At 39.2% G+C, this 22,432-nt stretch overlaps 1 protein-coding gene across 1 annotated transcript in view; it reads left to right on the top strand.

Moving 5' to 3' along the window:
- Positions 1-22,432, top strand: part of THSD7B (thrombospondin type 1 domain containing 7B) — a gene marked incomplete at both ends in the record, with an annotated part of 715,794 nt that overhangs the window by 674,501 nt on the left and 18,861 nt on the right. Inside the window, 3 exons of the mRNA XM_080799662.1 lie at positions 1,846-1,961; positions 4,068-4,185; positions 18,752-18,897. Coding sequence (XP_080655788.1) covers positions 1,846-1,961; positions 4,068-4,185; positions 18,752-18,897 — 380 coding nt within the window. The remainder of the gene's footprint in view (positions 1-1,845; positions 1,962-4,067; positions 4,186-18,751; positions 18,898-22,432) is intronic.

Consider the following 22,432-nt stretch of genomic DNA (forward strand, 5'->3'; position numbering starts at 1 on the left):
GAGGCACTGGGAATCCCATCCCCCCTCATTATTCAGCCACTGCTCAGGTGTGGGTACCACAGTGCCTAATACCACAGTCTGTTTAGTTACCTTGGTTTGCTACCTGTCATTACCTGCAGGAGCAGATATACAAAATACCACCAAACGTGGAGCCGTGTTAAATGTCGGCACTGAATTCATTCCTGACCACCAAACCACCAATGCCAGCAGAGGCAAAGCAGCAGCCTCTTGTGAAACCAGTTCCCCACTGAGGTCACATTGGCACGACTGAGATTTCTCACGTAGAAAACTTTATAGGGAATTCTAGGGGCCCATTTGTCCTTATTGGTGAAAGATGACTTAGTGTATTTGTCCTTTTTCTTTAGCTAAACATGCTTCAGATGCTTGATTTGTGTAGTAGTTTTTTAGAAATACAGTATAATTTGTTATACCGGAAGAACATGTCTTTAAAATACTGATTTTATGGGGTGCCTGGGGGGCTTAGTCGGTTAAGCAACCAGCTCTTGATTTTGACTCAGGTTGTGATCTTAGGATCGTAAGATTGACCCCTGCGTAGGACTCTGGGCTCAGCAGAGAAACTGCTTCTCTCCCTCTCCCTTTGCCCCTCCCCCATTTGCACACAAGCGCTTGTGCCAGCTTGCATTCTCTCTCTCTCTCTCAAATAAAATAAAATACTGATTTTATTACACATGGGCTTACTATTCCTGTTAAACTCGTAGATCACTTATCAAGCATTGGAAACGTATTTTTTTAAAGACTTTATTTATTTGACAGAGAGAGATCACAAGTAGGAAGAGCAGCAGGCAGAGAGAGGGGGGAAGCAGGCTCCCCGCCAAGCAGAGATCCCGATTCCAGGCTCGATCTCAGGACCCTGAGATCATGACCTGAGCCGAAGGCAGAGGCTAAACCCACTGAGTCACCCAGGTGCCCCTGAAAATGTATTTAAAGAAGTTCTCAATGTTTATCATCAAAGAGCATTCTTTGTAATTACAGCAAAGTAAGAGTTTTTTTTTTTGTTTTTGTTTTGTTTGGTTTAAGAATCAGATTAATTAGGACACCTGGGTGCCTCAGACAGTTAAGTGTTTGCCTTTGGTTCAGGTCATGATCCCAGGGTCCTGGGATTGAGCCCCACATCGGGCTCCCTGCTCAGCGGGGCGTCTGCTTCTCTCCCTGCCACTCCACCTACTTGTGGGCTCTCTCTTTCTCTCCCTTTCCCTTTTCCCACCTCCCCACCCCAACAAATAAATAAATAAGTCTTTTTAAAAATTAATCAGATTAATTATGGGATAATTCATTCAAACTCCGTTATCTGATTTATAATGCAACTATTCAAATCTATAAAATCTTCCCTCATGAGAGAATAATTTGAAAAAAGTAGATTTTTTGTAATAAGCATATAGTCCTGAGGTACCTCTCTTTCCTTTCTGAGGCACCTTAGTGCCACTGTACTGAAGTATGAAATGGTTTAAATGATTGGATTTATTCCTTGAAAATATTTTCAAGTTACATCAAACAGTAGCATTGTTTCTGGGTTCCTTTTCTCTCAGTTTTCACCCACAAACAGAGGATTCCAAACTAGTTTTCCTCTACCATCCTAGTTAGTATCTTTCCCATCCTCTTCAGTCAACAGGGACATGGTCTCTAAAAAACCATTCAGTTCTTTACTTTTAAAAAGCAACTTAGGAAGGTAGCTCTCTGAAGGCAGCTGCAAATGATTTTAGGGTTACACGTATATAGATATATATACACTGTCCTTCCTCACCAATGCAAATAATCAAAGGTTTGTTGTATTCTGCTCACATGACCATAATTCTGAAATTCATTGTGGTGATCCTCTACCCGTAGAGTGGAGCACATGCCAGCTGAGTGAAAATGCCACCTGTGGGCGAGGCGTCAGGACCCGCCTTCTGAGCTGTGTGCGCAGTGACGGCAAGCCAGTTGGTGTGGACAAGTGTGAGCAGGTAATGGGTCTATATTTATATTTCACATTCGAGGCTTTGTGTTTCTTAGTATTAGGCTGCAACCTTGATGCTTAATATAAAAGACAACCTGATTCCTTCTTGAAGCTTCTTGAAGCTTCGGTTCAGTTAGAGTAAGAGGGAACTGGTATGGGGCAGTTATACCTCCTTAGTTTGAACTTGGTCAAAAATGACTGGGAAAGGTCCTTTTGCCTTGAGGAGAAGGACTCATTAAAAAATTATTGTTATTTCAAGAACATATATAAATATACTTGCTTAGTAACAAACTATTCACATCCAGTGACTTGAATGTTTAGATCGGACTCTGTATTAAGCTGGTAATTCATTTGCTTATATGAATACTGTGCCTTGCATATAAGATGAACACTGACACTTGTTATTAGAATGTGCTGTTCATTTGTTTAGCAAATGATTGCTAGATAAGTGGCATAGTTGTATTTTTCTTCTCAACCTAGGTTAAAATGCCTCCCTGCCAAGTTCCAGTTAGTGGGTTCTGAATTTTTATAATGTTATATTTCCTTTCTTCCCTATGATAAACTATGTAGAGCTTGGGCAAAATCTGTAGTCAAACCTGTTCCAAAGAAGTTGCATTTTAAAATCTCTATGGGGACAATTTAATAGAAATAAGGATGACCACGTTCCCTCATACTGGTAGACTCACCAACACAGTCTTTGGAATAATTTGAAAATACAAGGTCAGTTAACTCGGGCTTCCACAGAGGCTTCCTAAACAAACTGGCAAAACGAAAACTGGTCCCATTTCTCCTGACACAGGTGGAGTCCACAAGTGGAATTAAAATCGAAACCAAACTTTTCTCCCCTATCCTGACTGAAGGATTCTCCTATTAAGTAGTATAAAAACAGCTCTCTAAACCAACAGGACAGCCATAGACAATAGCCCTGAGACCAAGCCATCCAAAATTAGATATCCTATTTGGTGAAATTCTAAAACTAGTTAAGACAGGGCAGAGTTCTGTTCACAAGTGTCAGTGCTTGATTTTAACATTTCATTTAACCTGTTTCCCCAAAAGTTGTCTGCTTTAGGAAAAATAAATCACCAATCTACAGCAATTCCGAATAAGTTAAAAATCTTACATTTGGTATATGTAATAAATCTTTTCTTTTGATACAAAGTAAAATATAAACTATTCAGTAATAGAAAAATCAGTTTCTCTGCTTTTCAAATACCATATGTTCCATAAATATTTAAAGAATACTAGTTTAAAGAAGTCCCAAATTATTAACCTATCTAGAGTATCCATATATCTCAAATAGATTGAAGATCCTATGCAGTAATTTCTCTATTGCCTATGCAGCACGTAATCGTGTTAATCATCCATTTTAGCTTGGTGTGGACATTGCTAACATTTAACATGTGTTGAATGTCAGAGTTTTCCTAAATAAGCACACAGTCTGTGATTTCTGTAGCAGGATTTTTCATTATCCTTTGTGTTTCTTAGATGACTTATTTTCCTTCATGAAGGTCTCTTCTAGTTTGGCCATTAAAAAAATCTATTGATTTTGCCTCCATGCTGGTTTAAGAAAGGACAAGAGGAAAATAAACTATACCACCATTTTTTTTTTCATGATTTAGAGTATTAGGTTATGTTTTCAACCTAATATGTGTTATTTAATGAGCACATTTGGGTTGTTAATTCTGTTTTTATTCTTATTTATTTATTTATTTACTTTTAGCATAGATAACTGTTTATTTTGTGCTCTCTTTGTACTCTTGGCCCATCCAGAAGTGCAAGGTACCTGAATTTAACAGCGAGGCGTCCTCTTGCTTCTGTACTTCCTAAGCGAGGATGTGTCCTATAACTGTCTGCTTTCCTAGTACCCTAACTACAGGTCTATTCTATAGTTGAGGATTTTTTAAAAAAGAAATTTGGGCCAACAAACTTCTATTCTGTGAAGTTAGGACAACCATTTTCTAAAACTGCCACCAGTTTATATAAGAAAGATACTTTTCCATACAAAGACATAGAAAGATTATTATCATAGAATAAAGTTTTTCCCATGAAAGGTGATTTGATAGAACAGTGATAGGATTTCTGCATTAAAATCATATTTTATTTCCATCTGCAGCGTAACTTGGAGAAGCCTCAGAGAATGAGCATTCACTGCCTGGTGGAATGTGCGGTCAACTGTCAGCTCTCGGGGTGGACAGCATGGACCGAATGTTCAAAGACCTGTGGCCATGGAGGTATTTGGTTTCCCTATGTTTGTCCCCAGTAAACACTTTGGATGATGATGATGATGATTTTAATTTTAGTTTTTTAAACTAGGCTCCATGCCCGGTGTGGAGCCAAATATGCGGCTTGAACCTCACAACCCTGAGATCAAGACCCGAGCTGAGATCAAGAGTCGGTTGCTTCACCAACTGAGCCAACTAGGTGCCCAACAGTTTGGTTTTTAAATACCTTTCTGGATGCCATAGCTTGACAAATGGGCATAAGGCACGTTGGCAGGTTGGTGGAGGCAGTGTGAGGCTGACCCAGAGGGGAGGAGAGATAGAACTTGCTTTGTATCAGTCCTTTCTGTCAAGGTAGAGGTTGCAAACCTGACCTGGCCACAGTGGCAGACACCAAAAGAGCTGGTAGCCCAGTGGAACAGTGTTTTTTCAAAAGGTCATAAATTCGAGGTACCTGGGTAGCTCAGTCAGTTAAGCATCCAAATCTTGAGTTTGGCTCAGGTCATGATCTCAGGGCTCTGTGCTGGGTGTGGAACCTGCTTAAGATTCTCTCTGTCCCCCTCTCTCCAGCTACCCACTTCTTAAAAAAAAAAAAAAAAAAAAAAAAGTCATACACTCAACAAACAAAAAATACTGGCCTTCATAGTTTTTGGAATAAGTATGTCTTTTGTAAGTAATTTTGTGTCAGACAAATCCCCAAATCAAAATAGCTTAATATACCAGACTAGAGACTACTTTTCCACTCATATAAAAGGGTTGTTTGCACTTTAGAAAAGTCAGTCAAGAACACAGGTTGATGGAGGATCTACCACTGTAGCATAACCAGTTGTCTCTGGAGGGTGCCTTCCAGTTGGCTCTATGCAGGGTTTGGTGGGCCACTTTGGAAGTAGCATACATCCCTTCCATGCATATTATACAAAATTTAGTGCCATGTTCCAGCTCAATGCAAGATGGTCAGGCAGCAAATGTAGTTTCCAGATGGCCAGTCACTTCTCAGAAACAGTGTTCACTATGGAGGAAAAGGAGTATAAATCTGTAGTGAGCAGATAGAAACCATTACCACAAGTTTCCAGGATCTCAGTGGACAAATGATATACAATAGCAAGGAAAGCAATTGATACTTGGAAGCTAGGCAAATGGATATATAGGTAGCACTCCAGCACCAGACTAAAGTGGGGCCCAAGACCTTGTCCCTGGAAAAGAGCTCAAGAAAATAATTGGAAAGCACAGACCTGTGGTTTACGATAGGACTGTGGTTCTGAAAAAGATTCTAGCTTATTACAAGGTAGATATCAGATATTTGGAGTAGGGTCCTAGGGATAAGTCTTATTGTATGGTTAGGCACTAAGCAGAGGAGAAGGGAAGAATTGCAAGTTGTAGGAATCATGGAATCAAAATGGGAGGAAGATACACCAAGACCTGGATCTGATTGCCAAACAAAAATATTTGGGACAGATTTCTAGAAGTGACTGGACTACTGGCACTAGAACAGAGGCTCATTTCTAAGCTACCTCCAAACGAGTTGCTGGAGTTACAGATAATTCTCTGCCTCAGTTGGATTTATCTGAGGAACTGGGGCAAGATGCAGCATGGAAAGGGGGCCCATGTGTGAACTCAGCTATCAGATTTTGGGGAGGGCAGAGCTGAAAACAATAGTCAGTATCTGTACTAGGAAAAATGTGGCTAAGGAAATTGAAAACTGTTTCTGCAAAGAGCATCACTCACAATGAAGATATGAGAGTCACAAGTCCAGTGGTGACATGCCATTTCCTGTGCAATTGAGAGCCTGTAAAGAACCTCAGGAAACCAAATGGAAAATCTGAAGATTTCAGTGATTGACTGTTCCTCACTCAAATATTCTGATTGGCAGCATGGTATAGTCTCCAGTTGGGCATCCACTTAAACGTTGGGTTAATCTAGGTTCAAGTTGGAGATGTTTAGGGAAATTACTTAATCTGATTCTCAGCTTCTTTATCTATAAAATAGAATTCATGCATACTGGAGGTGTTTTTGGTTGGAGAATTAAATAATATGAAGTATATAAACACCTAGTACAGTAACTGACATATCATGGGTGTTTACATTGTATGTTAATTTCCATCTCCATCTTCGTAGCTCCCAATAGTGAAGAGGGTCATCAGAGACTCCTTAGGATCTTTTAAGTATTATTCTATAGACTTAGCCACTCTGTCTCCCAACCTCATTTCTCATCCTTTTACCCCATTTAAAACCCACATATTATAGTCACAGCCTAAGTGTATTTTTATTTTTTTTAAGATTTTATTTATTTATTCATTCGACAGACAGAGATCACAAATAGGCAGCGAGGCAGGCAGAGAGAGGGGGGAAGCAGGCTCCCTGCTGAGCAGAGAGCCCAATGCGGGGCTCGATCCCAGGGTCCTGGGATCACGACCTGAGCTGAAGGCAGAGGCTTTAGCCCACTGAGCCACCTAGGCGCCCCCTAAGTGTATTTTTAAAATGCTAATCTGAACAGTTGTTTTCTTATGGACTTTTAAATCCATTAAACAAATACCCATGTGCTGGTTTTCACTGAATGTGTTGGGGAGCAGCAGTGGGTGGAGGTAGACACTTGCCTCTTCTCATGGAGTTTACAGTGTAGTTGGACAGAAGACAATAAACCAGCAAAGACATAATACTGTATGTTGATGAGTTCACTACGGGCTCAAACAAATGAGAGGTGGTTTTCTCATTAGTGATGTCTTTTGTCAGAACAACTGGTTGCTCCTTCTCCAGCAGTGACTCACCCTGGGTATTCCACAGCTATAAACACAGTAGTCTCGTCCTTATGGGTTTCTGGGAGGGGTCTCTTTTTTACAGTGATGAAGGGTAGCATGGAAAACTAGAGAAAGGATGAAGTCCTGTACTGTAAACAGGGTCCACCAGGACCTGTGGGACCTCACCCATGCCTGCCTCTCTATGCCCGTCACCCTCCTCTGATACATTGGCTCTCTCTGCTCTCATACAGTGTATTTCAGTCATCCTTGAGTGTGTGCTACTTTTCCTTATGTGGAGCATCTTACCATCAACCCACTACTGCCTCCTACTACTCTTCTCATGCAAGAAGTGAGTCAGTTGTTACGTCTGTATGTCTGAAGGGCCAAAGACCCTGTTTGGGTTCTTCATGGGTAAATTCTCCCCAGTTCCCTTGAGCATATGTGTGCCTGACATATTGGAGGAATTTCAGTTAATATCTGTCATTGCCCCTGCAGTTCTTCATTATAGGGGAAGAACCCACATACTGGATCACAAGCCCAAAGGCAGCCAAAAGTGCCAGTGGATATTTTCCTCACCCTCGAACTAAATGCACACGTCTTAGGTACCATTACCCAAGAATGCGCTCAATGCAAAGGAGACAGATCTGTTTATTATTATTTTTGCCTGGCAGTCCTAATTCTGCCACTGTACCAAGTCAATGAAACATGACAGATCTCTGTGTTATACTAATACACTACCTTTAAAAATAAGACCCTTAATTGTAAGTTTAATATTCAAGTATTTAATTTTTCAAGCAGTTCTGTTGTGCTATGGACTCAGCAGCCTGTTTGTCTATTAGAAAGACAAAAACAAACAAAAACTTTCCCAAATCTGAATCCCACTATTGGAGAATTCTAGGTAATTAGAGTTTGAACTTAAATTCACCTTTTCTAAGCCTTAGAATAATAAACAAAGAGAAGCAATCAAAGATTTCCTAAGGAAGTTATTGTGTGAACTAAGGTACCAGTGGGACTAGGGAAGGAATGTTAACTACTTGGAGAAATCAAGTTACATAAAGCTCTTGGAAGTCGTCGAAATAGTATCCATTGACATTCAATATAGCACTAGTTATAAATCACCTCTAGCTAGTTTCTAAGGGTCTATCAGGATATCTTCTTGGGAATCCTTTCTTGATCTTTAGATGTCTTGATCTCCTGAATTGTCAGATGTAATTATACATTTAAAAATACATTCCGTAATCCTGATATCTGTCAGACCCTCCAGTGATCGAAGGGTGTGTGTATTCTGTGTTTCTTAATTCATTCAAAAAAGATTTATGAAGCTTATATCTATTATCCTGGCACCTAACAGTGTCTTCTTTCATTGTCAAAAGTGGCAATGTGAAAAATAAATTATATGGTGACCATGCCAGTTAGATGTCTGTTCTTGAAGGCAGGACCGTTGAAGTGTATTCATGTTTTATAAATATTCATTGGATGCTTTCTGAGTGTCAGGCGTTCTCGCAACAGCTGAGACCACACTTTAGGGAACGGAAAGGATCCCAGGCAAACAGAGTTCCCTGATGTCATACAATGAATGTTCCAGTGGAAAATTAGTTGGTGATGACAAGACAGATAGCAAATAAATGAAGATATAAACACAGAAATAACTGAAATCCACAATGAAAGCAAAATAGATCATGTGATGGATAATAAGGAGATCAAGTAGTTTGCCATGGAGTGAGGGATGGGGGAGGAAAAGCCACCAAAGAGGTGATATTTATGTCAACACTGAATGACAAGTTGCCACAGCTCTTACAACTGGTGTTTTCTTTAGGAGGCTGCTCTTACTCAATTCACAAGCATTTTTTGACTACCTGTTACATTGAAGCCTCTGTGTCAGGACCTACAGACAAAAACCTAAAAATCAGTACTTTTGTAATTATATTTGTACCCAATTTCAATCTTAACAAATAAATTGAATGGTACAAAGAAGAATAGAACACATGGGCCTAGAATTTCTAAGCACCCACCCTCAGGATATTGCAGAGAATCTTTGGTTATGTTACATTCTACCGCACAGCCTCCAAACTTGTCCAGTTCCAGCCCTAATCTTAGAGCCCCACTCTTCTCTGATCATCACCCGCCCCCACCACAGGCGGACAGTAATGTTTCCAAAATGAGAGAATTACATATTTAGATCCAGCCTTAATCCTCATGCACAACCCAAAAGCAACAAGAAAACAGCAATAATCAAAAGCAAAAGTGTATGGCACAGATGAATGTGTTTCTTAAAAGAGACCAAACTCTGGAGCTGAAAGGGTTGGAAGCTATCATCGAAAAGCATCTGTACCTTGTCCCTTCTGAGACAGTGTGCCAGCAGCTGTCTTTTGTATGAGGCGCTTTCATTTTTCCAACTGTTGTGGCAATGGGGCAGAAACCATGAGAGGAGAGAGTTTATTTAGTCACATTAAAGTGGGCAAGCAAGTTACATGGGAGTCTGACTCCAGCACCTGCGGCTCTCTGCGGACTTCTTTATCAAAGGCAAAAAATTCACACAGTTGTCGCAGTTTATCAATTCGCTGACTGTCAGGTAAACGCTGGTGTGCTGGATGTCCCAGATGCTCCCCCCACGAGCCACACTTCTGCCATCAAATCCACAGAACTACCTTGATCTGGGGAGAGATTTTGAAATGAGTTCTTCCTTTATTTTCCAAGTGTCTGGATTGCCTCTTTAATGTACACCTGATGCTTGGCATATACTTTCTAATTGTGTTAAAGATTTCAAGGTCAGAACAGTTTGAATCCAATTTATTTCACGTCAGAGAGAGACTGATTCTAAGCTTCCACTAAGGGATCTTTTTAGATAGATTTCAAAGATCAAAGCTTGTAATAGAAGAGCTTAATATTTGGATTAGTCATGTTCTTTGTTGAATTTTCATCAGTTCAGTGGAATGTAGAACTCCTTAAATTTAGCATATCATGAATTATTCATAATTATTATTTGACTGATAACACTCTAAGAATGTTATTAATCCCAAACTGATTTTTTTCCAATTTCGTATTTTTTAATTCAGTGTATATGAGTTTATGTTTTCTATATTATTTAAACCAGCCTGATTCTTTGTTTCCCAAATGCCCTATAATTTTTCTGTCAACTCTGGCTTAAAATGCAAAAATAATTTTGTATTAACTCCAAAGTACCACCCCTTTGTGATCTTTCTGGCTTTCTTTTTTTTCTTTTTAAGCAAAGATAAGCTGGTAGCCTTCAGTTTTAGTGTCTGTATAAAATGTGATCAGTGTAGTATGCTTGACCAGGCACAGTCCAATAGTTATAACAATTCAAACTTATTTGTTATATCAAGTAATTAGTTCTATGATAAGAGAATAAGAGCTAAATTATAAAATGGCAGAATGGGGAATACAAAAGACTGCACAAGAAATCAGAAGATCTGAGCTTTCGAGCTAGCTTTTCCAATGGCAAGTTATAGGTCTTTGAACTAGTCTTTGGAGAACTCACTTGCACTACTTTTTATCTGTAAACTGATGAAATGTTAGAATAATTACTGCTGAACATCTTTTGGTCAAAGGCACAATTGTTGGAGGCAGAAGTGTTTTAGTAACTTCTTACAATAGTACTATGAAGTATAGGCATAAGCAGAACTTCACAGGCGGGGTAATAAGCAAGTAACCTGCTCAAGTCATGTAGTTTGTCAGTTATGGAGGAAAGATTGAAACCCATGTTCATGCATCTCCAAAGCCCCATTTGTTCCACTTGCCCCTTTGCATCTGAAACTGTACTTGTAAATGTTTGTGTTATGTCCATGGCCCTGTGTATCACTGTATAAAAATTCTCATAATTTATAGGTATATTTAAAAATAAGTAGAGGAAATGGATCTCAGATTTGGACACAAAGGGCAGTAAGAGTTTTAAGAGGTCCCCCAGAATTTTAAACCTCCTAAATGTACACTTGTTTCCTAATCAATAATGTTGCATATTATGTAGCGCATCAATCGGAACGTAGCTACAGGAATCCAGTATTACCTGGGAAAGGTGTGACTCTGGTGGACACAGTAGGAACAGGATGGCCAAAATCACTCTCTCTGCCCTTCTCCTTTTGCGTCATGTGGGGAGCTCCTTATTGGGGTATTTCTGCAGTATATAGGTTTTTACGGTCATCCGTCAAGTTTTGTTAGCTTTTAATGGGACAGAAATCTGAATGTTGAGCATAGACATGGAGATGAATGGCTAGAACACACTACAGAGAAGTCAGGAGCTCTTTATTTCCAAACCAAGTCAAAGGTGCCTAATCTTCTGTCCTTGAAAGATCTATCACGATCTGTGATAACCATGGTATGTCTCAATTTCTAAAACTGTGGTCTAATTTTTTACTTAGCTGACCTCACTCCCAGATAGATGGTCAAGTCTTGGACTAGTCTGCTTTACTGTGAAAGGCTTATAGAATCTTTATCTTGCCTAACTTCAGTGTTCTCTTCTTGGATGAAAGGTATCCGGATGCCTGCAACAATTTTCAGATAGGCCAAGAAATCCTTCTGTAGGGGAAATCTTTGGACTGTAGCTCTGAATGCAGAACTTTTGCCATATCTTCCATCTCTAGCAATACCAACCGTAGGCCAAGGATCAGTCTAGGTTGCAGACCAGGGCCAAAATTTTTCCCCACTCTGTTACATTAGAGTGTAACACTGATCCCAAATATTTAAACAGTGTTTACTCTTAAACTTGGATATAAAGTCTAGGCAGTATTTTTTTTTTTTTAAGTTGGTTTTCTTTCTTCCTTTTTTTTTTTTTTTTTTTTTTAAGTAATCACACCACATGTGGGGCTCAAACTCACAACCCTGAAATCAAAGGTCACATGCTCTACAACTGATCCAGCCTGGTGGCTCCAAGAGATATTTGTTAAGAGTATAAAGAGCCTCATGAAATTAATTGAACATTTTAGACAATGTAACTTTCCACTGCTTTCAGAAAAGTACTGAGAAGTACCCCAAAACAAATAAAGAGCTATCAGAGTGGAAGAGGTTAGTACTATAGTCGTAAATACCTTTTACTAAAGGAAAACAGGAAATACATGAATACAGGAAACACATTTATTGCACAGGGTAGACCTAAGTACACATTTCAGACTTGTCCAAGTGGTCTAATAATTACAGCATAGCATCTGATGCCTGACTTGACCAGATTGAAAACCTTTGAGAAGCACATGCTTTTGGAGTAAGATGGATATTTGTTCCAACGTTGCTAGCTGTGTGATTTTGCAAAAACATATTTAACTTCTCTGAGCTTCAGTTTATGAAGTGAGAATATTAATAACTGTGTCTGAAGCAGAGTATGAGATTGGGATTCTTGTTGAAGTGATTTATTTGAGGGTAGTGGGGAGAGCAGGTACTCTCTGGGGAAGGGAGAGCCAAGCAAGCAGGATAAGGAAGGGAAAAAATGTAAGCTAGAATATACTGTATTGCCTCTGTATCATAGCACATTGTATTCACTTAACTCAGTCCCTCCCTCCATAACACTGAATACTTTTGTAATGACAAAAGGTATTATACAACAAATTGTCCTAACCAGAGACACAGGTGATCAAAATTGATTAATAGATTGCCCTGACCAGCTATTAATGAGGTTTTTGTCAGTATCCCCTGGCTTCTTTTTCGTTTATTTTGTCATCTGCTATTATTTGTTACTAACATTAAGTAGCAGGCACCAAAATCTTAAAGATAAATCCACAGGAGGAAATACTTAAAATGGAAACACCATATTAAATAACCTGATTTTTTGTTGAACATCAGAAAGGACCACCATCAAGTTGAAGTTAGTGACATTGAGCCCCACCTTTCATGGTGTAAACTGGCCAATCCCTTGTAGATGTCGCCTGTGGAAGCCCATTATGCGTGTGCCTTGAAAATTCAATTCCTGTTCAAAAGAGATAATGCCTGGGTGGAAAGCAAACCAGTCGTAATATTCAAATGACATGCTATAAGCTCAAAGTGACTTCTTATACTACTGTTATTATATTTCCATGTCTGCAGTGCACTGGAGTTTATGAGTATGTTTATCTAAATTGCTGAGATATTTTATTTAATGAACTATTTAAGATTAAGTAGGTATGTTCTTTATTGCTCATTATTCTCATATTTCCTTTTCCACATTCCCCTACATACATACTTTGCATTGTTTGTCTGGTCATATTCAAACTGCTATCAAAACCATAATTTTCAATTAACCCAGTGACCATATGTCAGGGCCGCAGATAAACTATTGTTTAAAGCATGCTGCTATATGTTTATATGTTTAAACTATGTTATATGTTATATGTTATATGTTTATAGTTTAAACTATTGTTTAAAGCATGCTATGGTGGCTGGCTCCTTGGATCTGAAAGTCTGGTCAGAGAACCATTGCATTGACTCCATTTCCTTTTATGAATTTATACAGTGACAAGTATTTATTTTGTGAGGTTTTTTACTGCTTGCATTTTCCACAGCCCCTTTGTCAGTGGAGCCCCAGAGTGAAGTCTGAATACTTCAGTGGGTGTGTGATCTGGTCCAATATCCTTTAAACCTATATGTAGGCACCAATATAGGCCTCTCTTCAGGTGCATGTGGGGTATGTGTACCTCACTGTCTTTTCTTCTTGGCATTCGTACCGTGCAATTCTTTCTTCATCATTGCAAGTAATAATTGCTATTTTAACAGTAGGCCCAATATCACTGTTGCTCATAATGAGTTCCCAATGCTCCTCAAGGGAGGAGAGGAAAAGTGTCAGGGAATTGCTAGCAAACGTACCCTACTGTAATTTGGGTCTTTATTAAATTGGAAACATATTTTGTAAGGGAGTGCTTTTCTCTCTTTTATAGCCTGAAGAGTAGATGAACAGAGTCGATTTCAGTTTTTACATTTCGTTGTACTGCTTGTTAAACATCTTATCTATAGCTGCTATTGAATTCAGTTCCAAATAGATTCCTAGTCCTCTGTCTTTTACTGAAAAACATAAACCCAAACAAGAGGAATCCAGAGAGAGTGTCCAAGAAAATGCCCCCATTTTCAGATTGGAAGCATTGGGACAGGCACGGTAGAAATCTTCACTCTTATTCTGAGGGCAGAAGGAATCCAAGCTATGGTGTAAGAGGTTTGGTGGGTTGGGACCAGGCAGAATCATTAGGGATTTCATAACTGTATGCTTTTCATATCATAAGCCCAGCAGAACACTAGGAGAAGCAGTCAGTGCCAGTTCTAGAAATAGATATGAAATACCAGTTGTTAAAATAAATGGCTAAAAATAGAAGTTTTAACAACCAACTACTGTATTTTAGATATACTATATGATGGTTTATATATGGTATTTTTAAATTTATATAACCAATGTGAGATGACGCTAAGGAATCCTCATCATCTCAGTGCTTTTCACCTGAGTCAGTATAATTGAGTTCCGAAGGAAAGCAAGGCCTTTATAACATCAACATATTCACTAAGGAACTGACCATTTACAAAGCTATCCCCCAACCAACAACCTTTCTCCGTTGACACATGTTCTGTCATTCCATCAGAATATTTGCTGATCAGTCTCTAGCTGCAAATAGAGTACATACCCAAAACAAAAGGATACAAAATGGAACGATTTGTGCATCAAAGATTAAAGGGAGCGTCTGAGAAAGCTGATGAAAAGTGAGTCAAAGGCCAAAGACTGATGATCAAACTGCAAAAGTCAATCATGAAACAATGCATCTTTTATAGGGTAATGATAAAATTACAGAAGAAATATTAATGACTGATTTATAATTTTTCCTAATAATCACATTGTAACAATTATCATCCACACAGTAGTTGATATTAGATCAAATAAACTCACCTGCATACGTTTTTAGTTCCAGAAAAAGTCCCATTTAGACTTTATTAAAAATAATTTAATTCCCAATTAAGTAAACTAAGTGGCATTTCTCCCCGCTTGAATTATCCTCAGATAGTAAGAACTTTCTGTATACTTTATTTTACAGAAGAGGAAACTCATGTTCTGAGGAGTTAAGTACTTCCATGTAGTCCCATCACTTACGAGCTGTTAATCTGAGAGAACTGTTTCCAACTAGAGAATTTTGATGCCAAGTCCAGGTTTCTTTTCAGCATACATCAGCTATTTTAAACTTCTCTTTCCCTTATATTCTATATCACGTTGTAACTTTGAATATCAATTTGGCCACATTTCCCTCTGCTTTTCCCCTCACATGAAAATTCACTATCACCAAAACTATGTCGTTAGGCTCCTGATTTTAGGGATTCCTTTTAGAATAATTAGCATTGAAAGATACTGCTTGGCTGGATATTCCAACCTGTCTGATGTTTGGAATCCTGGGCAATTTTAAACTACTACCTTTGGAGATGGTGGGCCTCCTTACTGATGCTATCTGTATTCCATGTAGCTAGATTTAATATTTACAACTGCAGGATTTGTGAAAGAGTGATTAATTTGGGGAGTGCTTTCTCTGATAATTTATACAACCCAACTATCCCTGACATAAAAGCCCCCAGGGGGCTCAGTTGGTTAAGCAGCTGACTTCAGATCAGGTCATGAATCTTGGGGTCCTGAAATCGAGCCCTGCCCCCTTGCTTATCGGGGAGCCTGCATTTCCTTCTGTGTGCCACTCCCCCCGCTTGGGTGCACACACAAAAAAATCTCTGACAAATAAAACTTAAAAAAAAAAAAAAAAGAAAGAAACTTATATCAAGTACCCCACAGAAACCTTTTACACACTCATGCCTTCATTAGCAACATTTTGTCACTGATCTTTAATATTAGCCACTTAAACATGACAATACGCTTCAAAGTGTAGGATTGTTATAAGCTTAGTTTAAAAAAAATGTGTTCTTGGTAGTAATTGGCATTGTCTGAAAATCTTATTTTTGTGTTAGGATAGCAAAAGGCAGAGAAATCCTATGGCTGTGCTTTCAAGGAATGATTTTAAGACTTCCATTATTTCAAAAAGTAATAGCATCATCTTTTTTTTCTGTTGAATACATTAGGTTCCCCCCAGCTCTATGTCCAGCAAAAGATATCTGTCACTTTAATAGAAATGACTAAAATAGTTGTAAAGTAATGGCTATCTACATGCCATCAATTCAAGCACAAACTTGAAATTATTTGGTTATCATGAAATAGAGCCTCTTTAGCTGTGATAAAGTCAATACTACATTGTTATTATTCTTACAGCAATGGATAGAATAGAATCCAATTATAATGACATTTAGGGTAATAGGTATTTAGGTCAAGAGGATAAACATAAAGAATATTTTAAAACTAAGGAGTATTTAAGCAGGCATTAATGTAAAATCTTGAACCAAATGTATTCACCAAGCAGGGACAAGATTTCAAATGAATGGTGTCGAACTGGTATGATTTGACTTGGGTGATGCTGGGGAGAACATCAAAAATGCATGGTCTTGGGGCACCTGGGTGGCTCAGTAGGTTAAAGCCTCTGCCTTCGGCTCAGGTCATGATCTCAGGGTCCTGGGATCGAGCCCCACATCTGGCTCTCTGCTCAGTGGGGAGCCTGCTTCCGCCCTCGCTCTCTGCCTGCCTCTCTGCCTACTTGTGATCTCTGTCTGTCAAATGAATAAATAAAATCTTTAACAAAAAAAATTCATGGCCTTCATAGGAACTCACACCCAAGAAGAATGGGTTGATTCTGTCGTTAACCAAACACATGTCATCACTGACTCAAATTTACCTTCATCCAAAGTTCCTTTTATGTTTCCCATAAAAGGACGTGGTAAGTAGTTATCCTTGCTCCCTCAACTCGGGACTAATACAGCAGCCTCTGGACCAAAACTTTGACTTTGAATCTTGTCTTGCACCTTATTCACTTCACTCATTTTTTTGACCTTAGACAAGTGAGTTAGAGTCTCCCTCATTCTCCTTATCCGAAGTACTGGAAGAATTTTCCTTTAGGGTTGTTATTATCCTTCAGCATTTAAGTATTTAGAACATTACCTTCGTGCTTGGTACTTGCTCAATAATTGATATATTATCATACATTTTCAGATACCAGATATTACATAGACAATGTATAAAAATATGAATTTAACAGATATTCAGTTAGTGCTTAATACATGTGAAGCACCATGTTAGGGACAAAAGCCCGAACCTCAAGGATGAAGAATGGGGTGACTGGAGCCTCCTAGGGGCACTTGGGTGTCTCAGTGAGTTAAGTATCTGACTCTTGATATTGGCTCAGGTCTCAATCACAGGGTGGTAAGTTCAAACCCCACCTTGGGTCCCACACTGGGAGTGGAATCTAATTTAAACAAAAACAAAAACAACTCCTAGTTTTCCCCATAGGTTTTCTCAGAATTAGTTTAGCACAAAATCTGTAATCTTCTAGTAGCCAGGAAGAGGTCTAGTCTAGTGAAAGGTGAGTCACTCTTACTCATCCCTGAACTTGAGAACATCTGAGAATTATCTTGACCCAGGGCTTTCAAGGGAATTCTGTGTTGAAGTTCTCCCTCGCTTTCCATTTTTCTTAACATAGAAATCTAGAATCTGTGACATCAATTAAAAGACCCCACTTTAAATAGCTTTAATAGCACAGCCTCAACGTATTCTTCCCCTAGCCCTGTTTGGACCACACTGGCTTTCTGTCAGTGCCACAAATGTGGTTTGCTCTTTTGCGTCTCAGGGCTTCTTCGTGTGCCCTTTCTTCAGCAATGAGACACTTCCTGTACATCATGTCTGGCTGACTTCTTCAGGTTTCTGCTCAAAGGTCAGCTGCTCATGGAAATGTTCTGACTCCTTCCCAGACTGGCATGTACCCCCATAACATGCTGTCATGGAACTCTCTGTTTTTCTTTTTTATCACAAATACAATTAAATAGTTAACTTTATAACAACAGTGGAAGGACATCATATTCACAGACAATAGCAATGAAACTACTTGCACATAGTACCTCATCAACAAAGACAGATTAAGGACAGGAGTGAGTTGGGGAGAGAGCAAGAGAGAAACACAGACATTTAAATTCTGCCCACTGTTCCCCTTTAGCAGGTTTAAAACCTGATGCTTACGAGTGGGTGTTAAATGACATGGGAGCCCTGCTTTTTCCTTGGCTATTCCTATTAACCAGTTGTCTTTTTTTTTTTTTTTTTTTTAGTGAATTGGAATACCAGTATTTGAACATATTTTTTCAAACATCCAGCCTCCTTCACACAAGCCAGCAACTTCATTCATCTTGTGTTCAGTGAAAAAACAATTTGGCTCTAAGCTGTAGGACAATTGTCCATATTGAATTAATTGAAAGATAGTCTGGAGACCTTGGGATGGCAACTTCCTAAGGAATTTTCTAGGATAATTTGGGTTGTGTGCAATTTTTACTCTACTTGCTAATTTAGAACCTACCAAGAAAGATACAACTCTATGTTTAATATTTTTAATTTTGGCCTAAAGTACACGGTCTATGAGGGCAGAAGCTAAATCTGGCAATTTCAGCCCTGTATTCCTAGCACATAGCAAGATGCCTGGATCATACTGGAGCTTAATAAATATTTGTCAAATTAATTAGCACTCCCTCAATGTTTACAGGATCAGTCTATTTGGGCAACAGTACAGAGTTTGGAGTTAGGAAGACTAAAGTAAAAGGCAGACAGAATTCCAAAACCTTAAGCATTATGCAAACCTTCCATAACCTGCATATCTGTAGGAAAGTAACTTAAAATGGCAGGAAAAACTGAGAGCCAGACATGACAAAGTTCGGTGTATTTTAATGAAGATTTGTGTATGTAAGACAACATTCTGTTTTTTTTAATTCTCTTACTAAGCCAGCCTGTAAACAAAAAGCCAAAACCTTCCTTATCATTTTAGGTCAAATGAGCAGGGCTCGATTCATCATTATGCCAACCCAAGGAGAAGGACGGCCATGCCCCACAGAGCTGACCCAGCAGAAAACCTGCCCAGTGACGCCTTGCTACAGCTGGGTCCTCGGCAACTGGTCTGCATGTAAATTGGAGGTAGGCCATGTGATGTTAGTTAAAGAAATGCTTTTTAGTTGGTCTAAAGCATTTGTCTGGTCAACCTGTGTGCCGATGGAATAGATTTCACAGCACTAGGGGCCTGGCACTATGTATTTTTATGCAATAGAATACACGCAAAATTACAACCGAATGACTTAACCTTATGCCGAGTGTTATTGCCAGGAAAATAGCCACTCATTAGGCATGGATTCTAATGGGATCATGGGACTTTCTTTCTCTTAGGTGTTCTCTGGAATACAATGTTATGTTCTTGGCTTGTTGAAAATATCAAAGTATTATTTAATTAGGCAAAACCCTGGTGCGATGGGAATGCACAGCTTGCCCTGTTTCTTCAAGAGGCACTTTAAGGCTTAGACAAAATCTTGCATATGGGCAGAAAACCAAACGTGTATGAAAGTTATATTTTAACATTATTACACAAACCAAGGTTACTACATTTTCCTCAATGATTACTTTTTTATTGACCTGAAATATAAATGCCTAGCAACATCATCATATATCACATACCCAGAGCTTTTGCTAGATCAGCAAAGATCCTCTCCTGCATTTTCTCTGTGATTTCTTGTATAAGAAAAAGCACAATTGATTTTCTTTAGGTTTTTATTTTACTAGTTTATCCTTCAGTTCATATTCCAAAGCACATTTTAATTAGGTAACAATAATTGTGATTATGCGTTAAGAAATCTGCTGAGTATTCTCAGAGAGATGTTTAGTGTTCCTGTCAGGATGACATTGTCATGCAGCATTACTATCTTGCAGAAGTTAAATGCCCATGTATTTTAATAAGTCCCAGAGGAACAGCAATGTGTGGTACATTTGTTCAGTCTCCTTTTTACAGAAAATAAGATAACCATGCTCATTAATTCAATAGTAACCTAATGGCTTTAAATACGAATCTTTGTCTATGAGTTGAAAATCATCTTCTTTCCTAAATCTTGAGCAATTTCCAAATGCCGCTTGGAATCCCAATAAGGAAATGGAAGGAATGTTTTTCCTTAGCACGGTGATAACTGTTGACAGAGTAGAGAAAATAAACTCAGAGAATTCAGGAACCCATTGCAGGGGAAGGGAGAAAAAAGTTAGGGGGAGGGTGGGAAGATGCAGGCCTGATAAACTCCTTACTCCAAGTCTTGCCAGGCTTACAACTACTACTTCTACCTTACTTGTTCTTTCGTACCTTCCCTTTTTATCTTCTCAGGTGTCAGGAGCCCTTTCTTTCTTTCTTTCTTCCTTTCTTCCTTTCCTTCTTTTTTTTTTTTTTTTTAAGATTTTTTATTTATTTGATAGAGAGAGATACAGCAAGAGAAGGAACATAAGCAGCGGGAGTGGGAGAGGGAGAAGCAGGCTCCCCACCAAGCAGCGAGCCCAGTGCGGGGTCGAGCCCAGGACCTTGGGATCATGACCTGAGCCAAAGGCAGATGCATTATATCACTGAGCCACCCAGGAGCCTTTCTTTTTTTTACACACATATCTGTCCATTTGTCCCATGGGAACATTATGGGGATATGCTAAACGTAGTGTTTCAGGTTGCCGTCACATACTGAGCTTTTACCAGAACCACAGGAGCAAGAGTGGTGGGTTGTAAACATTTTCTTTAGAAATGCCAGTGGGGGTTGGGGGTCATCACATCCTTTGGAGATACCCAGGCTTGGGGGCCATGGGAGCCCCTAGCAGCCAGTGAATCCTGAAATCTCGGAACTGCTTCGGATTTCTAGATGAGCTTCTTCTTGTTCACTGGCACCTCCGGGCAGGAGGGAAGTCTGCAGTTTGACTTAATCCAGGCAAAGCTCTTGAAAAACACATCTGGAGTTAATTGTTCCGGGGTTGGCACCTTACCCAAATGGGGCCCTACAGCCTTCTTCCCTAAGAATTTGGAATGGTACTAAAGCTGTTGGAAGATCGCGTATTTGCGAACTCTCACCTGCCACATTTTCCTACCTTGCGGATGAAATAAGTAGCTCTGAAACAAGAAGAAACAAAGGTACAGAAAAAAGAAGAGGTGAAAGAGAAAGGGAATCATGATGATAGGAGTTGAATTTTGCCCAAGTTCAAGCTGCATTTCTGCTTTTCTTGAAGCCTAACTGTGAAATCTTTGTGAGTTGGCTAACCCAGTATCTTTTTGGAAGGTTGCCTCTTCTTAAATGTGTATGTCAACAGAGTTTGGAACAACTGATCAAAATACATGTGGGCCTCTGCACACAAAGGAAAATCCCCACTCGCACAGCTGCACTCCTGTTTCTCCTTGTCCCTGCCTGCCAAATACAGGTTGGGCACTCACTCCCTGAGGGCGGTGGGGATGTCCACATGGCCCACTGCCATCCAACGGATCAGACCATCAGAGGAGCTAACATGGGGCCCAGCGGATGTGCCAGTTTGGCCACAGTCTTACATGGAAAGAGATTAGCACAAGGAAGTATTCATCCTTAGGCTTTACTTTTTTAGTGTTTTCTGATTTTTTTCTTTCCAGAGTCCTCAGTTGATAACATGTATCCACATAGAGATTGATAAATCTGTTTTAGGAGCTCTGACTTCTGAGTCTAGCAGGCTTTATTTTGGTCAAGGTTCTGTCAGTTCTTAGCTCTGCAAATTTTGCCAAGTCTGTAAGCTCTCCAAGTCTGTTCTTGTTTTGTTCTGTTTTGTTTTGTTTTGTTTTTTGTTTTCATCTTTTATCAGGAGAGTAGCGATCATATCTGTGTTTCTGGGAACTTTTTGTTGGGATTACACCATTTTAATACAGTGCTTACCATGGTACCTGACATAAATTAAGAGCTCAATAAATTGTAGCTGCTATTATAATTTTGATTAAAACTGTGATTATGATTATTGTCACCATCTGCCTCTCCACATCTGGTGGAGATGCCAATTCAGAACATACAAAACGTCTATCAATGATGGGGACAGAGGAGTGTCAGTGGGAGAATCCTTGGTTATTGACAGTCTTGCTCACAGAAGCCTAGGTCTGTTTTCAGCCTCTACTGTATAAAGCTTCATCAATGAGAGTGAATGAATGCTTGCTTTGTGAATGAGATTATCCTTCAGATACTGATTTCTCTTCATTTAATGGCTGCTGTTGTCAAAGATGGAAGAGATTCAGGTTGGCTGTGGATACATACGAGAAGCATATTATTGTTTGTCTTGGTGTTTAAAGGCATCCCTGATGGAGACTTGTTTCCTGTCTTTTCAAACAAAACTCTAATCAGTTGCATCTTCTGTTACCCAAGGTTCCAGACAGCAAATTTCAAATTTCATACATGCTACTGTGCCTTCATACTCTTCTGTCCACGCACTCTGTAGCAAAATATCACCTTGGACAAGTCAGCAATGGATCCATCATCCAAGATAATGACTTCTAAGAGAGACCCCTAAAAAAGAAATTCAACTTATACTATTTTCCACTTTAGAGAATAAACATTTACTAGAGCTAAATGAATCTGTTGTGAATTAACTCTGAACCTCTCTCTCCCAAAAAATGCACTTGGGTCCAAAATTAGGGTGCGTTTCTTTTGACAGT

Source organism: Martes martes (assembly GCF_963455335.1).
Source record: "Martes martes genome assembly, chromosome: 3".
In the NCBI taxonomy this organism is placed as follows: Eukaryota; Metazoa; Chordata; class Mammalia; order Carnivora; family Mustelidae; genus Martes; species Martes martes.